We start from the raw sequence: 13,752 nt of genomic DNA, 5'->3' as shown, positions 1-13,752 counted from the left end.
AATAGTGATTTTTTTTTTACATTGACATCTTTGTAAAGTATACATAGAAAGAGAAAGAAAATAGTGAGAATGAGAGTGAGAGAGAGACAGAGAGAGAATGAGAGAGAGAGAGAGAGAGAGAGGGAGAGAATGAGTGTTGTCTCCTTCAGGAAGAATTTGTACAAACCCGCTGGAAAAAAAAATAAAAAAAAAAAAAATAAAAATTAAAATAAATGACGCCAGCAAGTCTGTGATTTTAGCTTGTTTAATTCAGTATTTTTTTATATAAAAAAAAAAAGAAAAAATAAAAATAAAAAAATCAATGACAAAAACGATAAATTACAAAAAAAAAAAAAAAAAGGAAAAACATAGAAAAGAGTAAATAAAAAAAAAAAAGAAAAAGGGAAAAAAAGTTATAAAAGAAAAACGAGAAGATTCGTATGTGACGAGAATGAAAGAGAAAGAGAGAGAGAGAGAGAGAGAGAGAGAGAGAGAGAAAATTATTAAAAAAAAAAAAAGAAAAAGAAAGAACATCAGGAGAGAAAGTTTTGTGAAATTGATCAAGAAAACATATTTGTACGTATATATGTGTATGTGTATATGAGATTATGCGTGTGCTGCAATGTATACGTGTGATAATAATATGTTTTGCTAAATAAATGTTAAAAGAATATTACATATACATATATATATATATATATATATATATTTATGTGTATATGAGAATGATAAGAAAAGAACTATCGTGAAAAAGAATAAATGTAGAAACTAAAAAACAAACACGTTTCAAATGATAACATGAAAGAGAGAAAGAGAGAGAGAGAGAGAGAGAGAATATGAGAGAAGAAAAAAAAATCTGCTCACGAGAATAAAAAAAATTAAAAAAGAGATTATATTTCTAATAGAAATTTTAATTAATGAATTATAATTACAATACAATAAATAATTACAATACAATAATTACAATACAATATATATATATATATTTGTATATTAAAATTAATTGATTTTATTTATTATATTTTTCGTGAAAATTTTTAATTTATATTTTTCAAATATTAACCATAGAAAAAAAAAAAGATGATGAATGATGGAATAATAGTTAAATTTTTATTTATTATTATTAGTATATTATTTTTATTATTATTATTATTATTATTATTATTATTGGAATAATTTATTATTTTATTTCGTTATAATTAAAAAATTAAAAATAAAAATAATTATGGTTTTTTTTTTTATGTGTTCGATCTCCATATCAAAATAGTGATTTTTTTTTTAATTAATCTTTTTTATTTATAATATTTTTTATAATATTTCTAATAGAAATATAATTTCTTTTTTATTTTTGTGTATATATATATATATAATGATGTATATATATATATATATATATTTGTGTATGTATGTTAAAAATAGTTAAATTTATTTTCTTCTTTTTTATAAAATACGTAAAATATACGTCACTGATTTCAAATTACGGAAATGTTTTTGTCAAGTTTCAAAATTCTTGGAAATTCAATTTGAATCATCATCATCATCATCATCATCATCATCCTATAGAATTTCTCGAAACGTAAAAAGGCAAACAAGCATATTATTCCAATGATTCATATCCTATTTTTCTTTTCTTTTCTTTTATTTTCTTTTTCATTCACTTTTCCCATGTTTTTGTCGATTGCAAAAGAAATAATAAAAAAAAAAAAAAAATTATTGAAAAAATATTTATTTTGCAAATAAATAATCGTGAGTGTACGAGACAATATTTTTTTTCTTTTCTCTTCTTCTCAAAAGAAAACCAACCAAATTGTCAGGGTGATTCACAGATAGTATAATCAATATTATTAACAATATTAATTTAATAATATTATTTATATATTATTTTTTTTTTTTATTTTTTCTCTCAATGTGAAACAACTAATGTGAGATAATTGTAAAATTGATTAAAAAAAAAAAACACGTGAATATAATAATAATTATTGGCTATGATTGAATGAAATAGAAAACGTAGATGATGAGAAGATAAATAATATAAAAGATGATGATTAATTAGATGAGAACGAATGTGCGAGAAAGCGTACATGTGTAGTGGTGTCTAACAGGTGTTCTCAAACTCGGATCTATAACAAAAAAAAATTAATAATTAATTATTCTAATAATTAATATAATTAATATGACGTTGTTATTTGCAATAAATATAAATACACCGGTGTTTTATAAGTTATAACATTTTCATTGATTTATACAAAATTGATGAAGAAGAGTTATACAAATAAAATGGGTTATATAAAAATTAAATTTTTTAAATGAATTAATTAACAAAACAAAAAAGATACGAGATCAGAGCTTTCAATGCATGAAATATGAGAAATCTGATCCGAATTCGTAGTATCACCTGTTGAATCAACTGTACATGAAAAATATTCAATAATTTTCATTCATTTATATACATATATACATATATTATACAATTAATTAATTAATTAATTATATCACGAGTGAAATGTTTAACCCAGGACAGACACAACTTAATAAATTTCTGTATTTTAAGGAATAGATAATTAAACAGAACAAAATAAAATAAAGTAACAACACCAACACAATTTGTGAGAAGAAAAAATAAAAAAAAAAACAAATAAAAAACAAATCGTAAAATGCAATTTTACAAAATAAAATATCTACCAGCCAACCAACCAACCAACCAACCAATAAATAAATAAATAAATAAATAAAAAAACAAAACACACGAATACAAAAATACAAACAAATATTAACACGTGGAATATAATACACTTTATTTGTAATACACACAGCCGAAAGAGTGTGTGTGTGTGTGTGTGTGCATGCGTCGTGCGTGTGTGTGTGAGTGTGCACTAGTAGAAAAAGTGAGATTATTAAATAGAAAGTGATAGTCAGATAAAAAAAAAAAAAAAGAAATGATTGATCTATAAGTAAAAATCCAACAACAATAGAAACAATAAAATAATAATAATAATTAATAATAATAATTAATAATAATAATAATAATATTTAATAATTGTAACAACACATGAATAATATAAGAAGACAAAATAAAAAAAAAAAATAATAGAAAAACCACCACACACACACACACAGTTTTACATACACTCAAAAAATCCGTAGATTGTAGCTTGATTAATAATTAATTATTACTATTAATTATAATGGATTATAATTATATTATATACATATAGCTATTATTATTATTATTATTCATTACATATATACATATATATATATATATATATATAAAAAATATATATATATATGTATATATATATATATATATATATAAATCAGTGTATAATTATATTTGTAGTTATTAAGTTACGCGATACATATATATTTATATATGTATATGTTTATCATTTTCCGCTTGTACATAATGCGTGAAATCGAAAAAATTAAATCTTTAAAATGAATAGAAAAATCTATAATTTTTTCGACTGTTTTTGTACAGAGATAAAAATAAAAATAAAAATGAAAATAAAAATAAAAATAAAAAAGAAAAAAAAGGCCTCCGGCTTATGAAATTTCATGAATATAAAAAAAAAAGATTAAAAAAAAATTTTCACTGTGTGTTGTGCGTTTTCTTTTTTCTTTTTTGTATATTTCCATTTTTTCGATTTATTTTTACCCAATTTTTGCATCCTGAGAATTTCTCCTTCGTTCCTTTTTTTTCCTAAAATCCTTGACTAAATTTTCTTTTTCTTTTTTTACAACGTTTCACATAGAGAAATTTTCTAAATGCGAAAGTTAATATTAGAAATGTTTTTTTTTTTTTATTTTATAATAAATATGATTAAATTATTGTGTAATTGAGTAATCCAAAAAATCTTTCGTGTCAATTAATTATTTCATTAGGTGAGTTTGTTCATAGTTTGTTCAATTTACTATTCAATATTAATTTATTATTTTAATTTAAATTAAATTATTAGTAGTATATAGTAAAAAAATTATATATTAAATTCTATTTTAAACAATTTATATCATTTGATTTAAATTAGTAATAATAATTATTATTATTACACATTTTTAGAAATATAATTGAATACTAAATTATTTTAAAAATCAAATCACTTAAATATTATATATATGAATAAAATAAATAATATAATATTTATATATGATATTATAATAATATATATATATGTTACAACATATATATATATTATAATAATATTATAATATAAAAATATATATAATATTGTAATATAATAATATATTATAATATATAATAATATATTATAATATAATAATATATATAGTATTGTAATATAATAATATTATTATAATAAATTTTATAATATTACTATTATTAATAATATTTATTAATTATATTTGTATTATTATTTATTAATTATTAATATAAATAATATCATAATATATTATATATACTATATACACTATAATATTATATATTATAAATAAAATGAAGGAAAAAATGTTGTGTGCGGTTTTAACGTGGCAAGCCTTTCTCCAAACACCGTTGCTGTGGTGATCAACAAAACGATAGTAGAGATAATAAAAGTAAAGAGAAAGAGAGTGGGTGTGGTTTGTTCGATTATACCTATACACACACCTCTATATATATATATATTACTATTATTATACTGAAATAAATTTCTCTTGAAAATTGAGCACAATCATTGACATCAAAGTTAGAAAACAAAATTAATGATACATACATTACGGTACAAAAAATTTTCATCGATAAATTATAAACATGACACAATTTCATCGAATATTTAAATAAATAAAATGAATAATCTTTGATGGACGTATATATATATATATATATGCGTTTATAGAGTATTTAGATAATCATATCAACTGTGTACATATATGTATCTATATATATTATGTGTTCATAATCTTAACGATAGGGGATGGTATTGGTTTGATCGACTACAACCCACCCTAAGGGCACTTGGATGATCTCCATGCAATTCTCGAAGTTTTAAGAGTCTCGTCGAACTAGTTCCCAGTTCCCACAAGCTTTAAACCCATTCGATTATTACCCATCGAGAATGATCATGATTGATCGTTCAGATACTATTATAATATGTGATCATCCTATTTGGATTAATTTATCTTTTATTTATTATATCGATCCTAATCATTGATAGATTATTGTATCAAATAATATTACATTAATAAATAATTTTCTTTTTCTTTTTTTTTTTTTTAATCATTTATATATGACTTGTTCGAGTTTTAATTTTGTGTAATATTCATAAAATTACATTAATAATAATATATTTATAGTATTATATATTTAAATTAATATATTAATAATAATATATTTATAGTATTATATATTTAAATTAATATATTTATAATAATATATTTATATATATATATTTAAATTAATATATTTATAATAATATATTTATATATATATATATATTTAAATTAATATATTTATAATAATATATTTATATATATATATATTTAAAAAAATATATATTAATAATAATAATTTATAAATATATTAATTATATATATATATATATAAATATATATTATTAATACAATAGTATAAATACATTATATATACTACTATAAATAGTAAATATTTAATGCTAATAAAATACAAAATTTTAAATGATAATAAAATATATTATTATATAATATTAATAAAATAAGATTATTGTATCATATTATATTAGGATTATTAGCTATGAAATATTTGACTACTCGTATTATTTTCACATCAAAATCAGACATTTCATATTTAATGACCCTAATATTAGATATTAAAACAAAAGTAAATATACGAAATGATTTCTTTTCAGAAAATTACCTGCGTGAACTTTAAATAAGGCCCAACCCCATAGTTAATAGTTAATACAACTTTCTATACGTCTATCTATAAACTTTTATTCGTATATGAATTATTACAAAATGGTAAGAAAAGTTCATAAGTAAAATACATGTATAATGTATACATGTATATACACTATTTATATAACATACATATGTATATTGAATTTTTTTGTCTACTTACACACAGTTACATACAGGTGGTACGTAGAAGCAAAAGTTCACAAGTTAAATGTTTCTAGGATCGTGTTATAGCAACTTATGTATTATCTGAAATAAAAGGGTACTAATCGAAGGGTGGTTGACCCTTTTTCATTATTTTCAATTTTTCTCAAATGATTTTAACTAATTTATATATACCAATATTTTATATTTTATTATTCTTTGTATTTATTAAATTAATAAATACAAATAATTATAATTTATAATATTAATTTTATATTAATAAATTATATAATTAACAATATTATTAATATTATTCATTATGATTATTATTGTCGCATTAGGGATTTGGTATTTGGGGTAATAAACTTACGAGTTCCTAACGCCAATTAATAATAATAATAATAATAATAATAATAATAATAATAATATATTATTAATAAATTATATATAATTAATATATTAAATTATAATAGAAAAATTATAATAAATAATAAACTATAAACTAAATAATAATATATTAAAATAAATAAATTATAAAATATATAATCAAATACTAAAATAAATAAAATAAATATAATATAATATATTATAATATTATTATATAATATAAATATTAAATATTAATTAATATATATAAATACATCCTATCTTACCTATGTATAGGTGTATATATACATACTTTTATAGTAATCGATTCCTTTTTATCATTTTTGTTGTTGTTTGCTGTGTGTCCTGCTAACTTTGTTTCGTCTCGTCTCGTCTCGTCTCGTATATCATGTCTCTCATTGGTTAGAAAAGATGTGGAATAAAATAATGTAGGACACAGAAGAAGAAGCGGAGGCGTGTCCAATGACGTCGTGTTATTGTTCGAGAAGAACGAAGAAAGAAAAAAAGAAAAAAGCAAGAAAAGGAAAAACAGAGAAAGAGATACCCGTTGCTTGGAAGATCGGACGACCGTCGTCGTAGTTGTGTTGGAGGTCAACATCGGTTGTTGCCCTGAGGGTCGATCAGTCCCCAGAACTATACGATACTCCTCTCTCTCTCTCTCTCTCTCTCTTTTTTTAAATTTTTTTTTTTATTCTTCTTCTTCATTTTTATTTTATTGTCATAAACGTTTAAGTATCGTTTAATCGTTAACTATGATTTTAATTAATATGTCATTAGTATTTTTGTTTTTGTTTCAAGTATGTAAATATATATATTGTATATAGTATATATATATACTACGATACTAGTACTACATACTAGTACTATATACTAGTACTATATACTAGTATGTAGTACTATATAGTGTATATATATATATATATATATTAATAATAAAATTATTTAATATATTATATTATATTTATTTTATTTATTTTAGTATTTTTGATTATTTTATAATTTATTTATTTTAATATATTATAATTTATTTAATATTTATATTATATAGTAATATTTTTAATAATATATATATATATATTATTTTATATATATATATTATATATAATATAAATATTATAATTATATATTATAATAAATATTAATAAAATTTATTTTAAATTAAAAAAATTAATAAAAATTAAAAATTATAATAAATTATAATAAAATATAATATATATTATATTTATATATAATATATATATATATATATATATATATATATATATATATATATATATATATATTTAATATATTATAATTTAGTTTATAGTTTATAATTTATTACAATTTTTCTATTATAATTTAATATATTATAATTTAAACATATATATTATATAATATTCTATAATATTATATTAATCCATAATATATATATATATATAATATTAAATTAATCTAATTTTCTATTTGTCAATCTATCTTTAAATAATATTTCCTAGTTAATTTCTATCCCATTACTCCGACACTAATGCACTTTTTACAAATTACAAATCACTATCTATTATATTATACTCTTATTATACGATTTGATAATATCCAACACCATGACTTACTTACTTCCCTTTTCCTATTACTAATCTATCCCTTTTATTTTCATTCCGAGTTTTTATATCTTTTTCTTTTTTTTTTTTTTTTGTACTTTAGAAGCAACTTTTTTGGTCCTTCTCCTCTTCTTCGTCTTCTTTTCCAGTCTAGACGATGCATGGGCCACTTTGTTCACCGTGCCAAGTGCACTTATATTCTCCTCTTGCATTCGGCAACGTTGCGTAACTACTCGAAAAGTGTTCACCCTGATCGAAGTGCATGTGCACCTTCTCCTTCCTCCCCCTCCTCCTCCTCCTCTTTTCTTTGTGCATGCGAATTTCTCCTCACCCTGTCCCTGTACCTCGTTCTATTCCACTTTATTCGATGCACATATATATTTTATATACAATGTATACTTATATACTTAATATACTATTCAGTATACATATATACATTCATATGTACATATATTTACCATATACTTCAATATATATACATACATATATATATATATATACATTCATGCTTATATATTTAGCATATACTTTAATTATAATATACATTCAATATATATATATATAATTTTAAATATAGCTTAAATATAATTTTGGAACCAAATATCAATTTTAAAATCTTCTATTTTACCAATAGAACATTAATTTTAATTTTAAATATAATTTAAATACAATTTTTGGAACCAAATATCAATTTTAAAATCTTCTATTTTACTTATAGAACATTAAATTTAATTTTAAATATAATTTAATTACAGATAATTATATTTACTTACAGTTGTATTTAATTATAGGTAAATATAGACTAAATTGTAGACTATAGAACATTAATATTAATTTTGAATATAATTTCATTATAGATAATTATATTTACTTATATTTGTATTTAATTATATAGGTAAATTATATTAAATATAATATAATTAAACTCTATAAAACTTTAATATTAAATATAATTTATCTATAGAAGATTATAATTTTAATTTTAAATATAATTTAAATATAATTCTTACAACCAAATATCAATTTTCAAATTTTCTATTTTACTTATAGAACATTATAATTAATTTATAATTAAATTATATCAATTATTTCTATTTACAAAAGAAAAAAAAAATATTAACATAAAATCAAATGAAATTATTTGTATTAACTCACACGTTAACTTCATTAATATAAAATATTATATATATAATTATTTGTTAAATATTTTTATTGTTTTCTGTGCTCTTAATTTTAATCAAATGATACATATATATATATATATATATATATATATATATATATGTATCTATGTAATGTTGAAGAAAGAAAAATAAGGTCATAAATTAGTACAAAATTCCGAACGACAACCTTTTTCTTCCTTCCTCTCCCTTTTCCCTCCTCATCCTCATCCTCCTCTTTCTTCTTCTTCCTCTTCCATATTACTCACTTTCGAGTTAGTATTATTTTGTTGTCTCTCTTTTTCTTTCTCTTTGTCTCTCTCTCTCGTAAATCAAACTAGAGTTGGATGGTTTTACAGTCATGGTAAAATATCGTCGATTCGCGATTACTCTTCCTAACGTGATTACCGTTATCGTTAAGAACGTGTTATATATATATACATGTACATACATGTGTATGTATGCATATGTACACATTTTATTTATATGTATATGTAAATAACGTAGGAAGAATACGATAGGAGAGAAAATAAATGTTTGTGCTTTTATTTTATACGAGTTTTTGACTCGCCTCGAAACATCGGTTCTACAGTTAAACCGAATAAAAGAGAAAAATCAAAAAAAAAATCAAAAAAAAAGAATTTAAAAAGAAAGAAAGGAATAAAAATAAGAAAAAAGGAAAAGATCGATTAGTCTAATCGATTGATGATTCTCTCCAAGAAAGGAGAACAAGAGCTTCCTTTCTCTTTTGATACACGTTCTTTTCTTATTTGCAATCTTCTTGATTTTTATTGAATTTTTTTTATTTCTTTTTATTTGTCTCTCTTTATTTTTATTTTATTTTTTATCTTATGAAAGAAAAGGAAGATAAGAAAAGAGTGAGAGAGAGAGAGAGAGAGAGACAGACAGAGAAAGAGAGATGTATACTTTCTCTCGCGTTGCAAATATACTCACTTACTTCCGCCATCTTTGTAGATCTTTATATTAAAGATGATGCACCTGCATTATATTCTCTCGATATCTTTCTTTATATTTATTCTAGAAACAAACATATATATATATATATATATATATATATATATATAATGATAACAGTAATAATAGATGAAATATAATTATTTATATATAACCAATTATTTTAATTTAATTTAATTTAATTTAATTTAATTTAATTTAATTTAATTTAATTTTAGTTATTTAATTTTATTTAATATTAATTAATTTTATTGTATAATATATATATTTTTATATTTTATATATATTTATATAATATTATACTATTATTATATTTTTATTATATTATTGCAATTATAATTATAATATTAATATTAATATAATATTTACATTTTTTTAAATATTCTTATTATAGTATTATATTATTAATTATAATATTTATATTTTATTATGTTTTTTATTAAATATAATATTATATATATATATATATATATATATATATATATATATATATATATATATATATTTAGTTATTATAGCATTGTATATTAAATATATTTGTATTGAATATAAATTTAAAAGAAAGAAGTATTTGAAAATTAATTAATTTTAATTTCAACTCAAATTTCAACGATAATTATATTTATTTATTTATTTATTTATTTATTTATTAAATTATAGAATATAAAAAATGAGATTAAATAAGATAGAAAATGTGAGATAAAGTGTAACATGTATTTCTGCACTATGCGAAACTAAATGCGGCGTTTCCAATTACCCGAATGGCACATCGTACGAGATATCACACACACACACACATATTTATATACATATATATATACATATGTGAATATAGAGATGTATACTATGAAAAGAGACCCACGAAGTTTCGCAAAGTCCGATGAGTTCGTCGACCTTATGCGAAAATGGATAAGACGTCCAAGCGAGAGTGTTTAAGGGTTTCCCCTCCCCTTACCAACCCCCTGTCCACCACCACCTCTTCCTCCACCTCCTCCACCACCACCTCCACTTCCTTCTCTTCTTCTTCTTCTTATCCATATTCATACCTTTCTTTCCTTTAACTCTTTCCAACACCCCCTACGCACCACCACCTACCCAGTCGACAAATATTCACGAATTTCAATTTTACAGGAAAGATGTTTATAATATTTTATCTTATGACTTTTTTTTATTGCATATAACAAGTATGAGATGAATAAAAATTGCATTATCTTTATTATTATATTATATTCCGTTTTATGGGTTTGAGTGTCGATATTATTTATTTTTTACGAATTTTTTTTTTTTATTCTACACAATAAGGGTAAAAAGATTTATAAAAAATTATAATAAATATAAATAAAAATAATAAATTTAGATAAATAAATTTATCTAAATATATATAAAATAAAAATAAAAAATATGAACAATACAAATATTGTTATATTTATAATAAAAAATAATAAAATATAATTAAATAAGAAATATGAACAATACAAATATTGTGTTATGTATTATATATAAATACATTTATATATTATATAAATATAACAATATTATACTTTGATTTTACTTTATGGGTTTTTGCATGTCAATATTATTGTTTCTTACGATATTTATTTATTAACAATTAATATAAATTAATATATATTATTATAATATAATATATATAAATATATATTAGAATAGAATTATTAACAATAATTCTAAGATTGTTTTTATTATTGCAGTACTCCCTTTCTTTAAGAGTTTCTCAAATTTTGTCCCTTTTTAATACCCTCCCTCTTCCGTTTTTTTTTTCGTTTGTATTTTTTTCTATTTCTCTTTGTCATAGACGTAGAAAAAAAGAGTAGTAAAATCCACGAAGAGAATAAAAAAAAAAAAAAAAAAAAAAAAAGGGAAGAAGAAGAAGAAGAAGAAGAAGAAGAAGATACACAAAGGGGTAGTACGAAACTCTGCTGTCATTGCGTCTGGCATGAGAATAATTAAACATTGATTTTCCTACGAACCCTTTCTTCCATTCTTTTCAATTTTTTTTTGTGTGTCTTCCCAACCCCTACCCTTCCTCTCTCTCTCTCTCTCTCTCTCTCCCTCTCTCAATATTACTTTCTTTTGTCTCCTTTCTATTGTATTTTTTTGTTTCTTATTTCTTTTTCTAAATTGTCCAAAAATTATTGCAAATCAAAGAAATAATAAAAGTATTGTGGGATGGTTGGGGGATGTGAAAATATAAATAGAAATAAAAAAAAAAAGGATATTAAAAATGATGTGAGAAATGACGTTGTGAAATTGACAGAGAAATAAAAAAAAATAAAAAAAAAAAAATAATTAAATAAATAAAAAAAATAAATAAAATGAAAGAGATAAGAGCTCGGTCAAGATTTGTGCAGCCGTGACATTTCTCGACTTTAGAAATAGTTAGGATCGAAAAAAAATCGAATCGGTGAAAGTCAGGCAAAGGCCAAGCGTTATTCAGCCCGTTTCACGTTTTACACACACACACATATATATATATATATATATATATATATATATATATATATTTATAAATATGTGAATATAAAAATCGTGTGGAAATTCAAATGTCGATCGGTCGATTTTAATACAATATAAAACAATTCATTTCTTACTTATATATATATATATATATATATATATATATATATATATTGAATTTATTAATTACTTTATTTATTAATTTATTTTAATTTTTAATTAAATTTATTATTTATTATTTTATTTATTTTATATAATTATAAATATATTATATTATTTGTTATAATTTATTATTAATAAAATATTATATATTTAAATAATAATAATAATATATATATATATATTTATTATATTTATTTAATATAGATAGATAGATAAAAAATATAATATGTAAAATATATAATATATTTATATATTTATTATATATACATATATATATATATATATATATATATATATATATATATATATATATATATATTAAATAAATAAATAAATTATAAAAAATAATATAATATAATATATGTAATAATATATATAATAATATTTATATGTATATATTTATTTATGTATTTTCTTGTTCTTTTTCAGGAACCAACTTCAGATAAAATAAAGACAATTGGATATAAGAATAATGATGATTCGACGAGACGAAAAGGATGAGATAAGATCAATGATGATCCATGGCGGAAGTTCTAAACACGACGACGATTCATCGATTTCCGTTTCATTTGAAAGTCTATCAACGAAGGATTGCATTTATCGTGCTGAGGGAAATGCTAATATCGTTGTCTCTCTTCCACTTGTAAGTTTATTTCAATAATTGTCAATTTATTTCTACATTTTTTTTTTTCTTTTTTTATTGACAATAATATTTTCCTTTTTATCTCATTTCTCATTTTTATCTTTTTTCTTTAATTTGCTTCTTTTCTTTTCTTTTCTTTTTATTTAACACGTTCCGTGCCACGTGTACCACCGGTGGTACACAAGTTTATTTAATACACTGAAAATATATGTTTATAACAAATTGAATTCTGTAGAAATATATTCCTAGTAAAATATTAATACATTATACAAAATGCAGTATAAAACAAAGTACATAAGTTTATTTATTTATAAATAATTAATTATATTATTATTATTAATTTAATTTTTGTTATTATTTTATTATCTATAATTTATAT

The 13,752-nt window shown here is 20.4% G+C and overlaps 1 protein-coding gene and 1 long non-coding RNA gene across 8 annotated transcripts in view; one reads left to right on the top strand and one right to left on the bottom strand.

Annotated features, from left to right (window-relative positions):
- Ipk1 (Inositol phosphate kinase 1) overlaps nt 1–13,752 on the top strand; it is a 112,850-nt gene that overhangs the window by 76,623 nt on the left and 22,475 nt on the right. For all 4 annotated transcript variants that reach the window (XM_089172611.1, XM_089172612.1, XM_015318823.2 and 1 more), the window contains one exon: nt 13,160–13,373. In XM_089172611.1, the coding sequence (XP_089028737.1) occupies nt 13,252–13,373 (122 nt within the window). In that variant the 5' untranslated portion in view covers nt 13,160–13,251. The remainder of the gene's footprint in view (nt 1–13,159; nt 13,374–13,752) is intronic.
- LOC107065282 (uncharacterized) overlaps nt 8,959–13,752 on the bottom strand; it is a 30,012-nt gene continuing 25,218 nt past the window's right edge. For all 4 annotated transcript variants that reach the window (XR_016176597.1, XR_016176599.1, XR_016176598.1 and 1 more), the window contains one exon: nt 8,959–10,156. This is a non-coding gene — a long non-coding RNA (uncharacterized LOC107065282). The remainder of the gene's footprint in view (nt 10,157–13,752) is intronic.

The sequence above is a fragment of the Polistes dominula genome, unplaced genomic scaffold (genome assembly GCF_049000335.1).
Source record: "Polistes dominula isolate Pdom_NZ unplaced genomic scaffold, Pdom_raw_medaka contig_23, whole genome shotgun sequence".
Taxonomy (NCBI): domain Eukaryota; kingdom Metazoa; phylum Arthropoda; class Insecta; order Hymenoptera; family Vespidae; genus Polistes; species Polistes dominula.
This window is presented reverse-complemented; position numbering and strand designations above follow the sequence as displayed.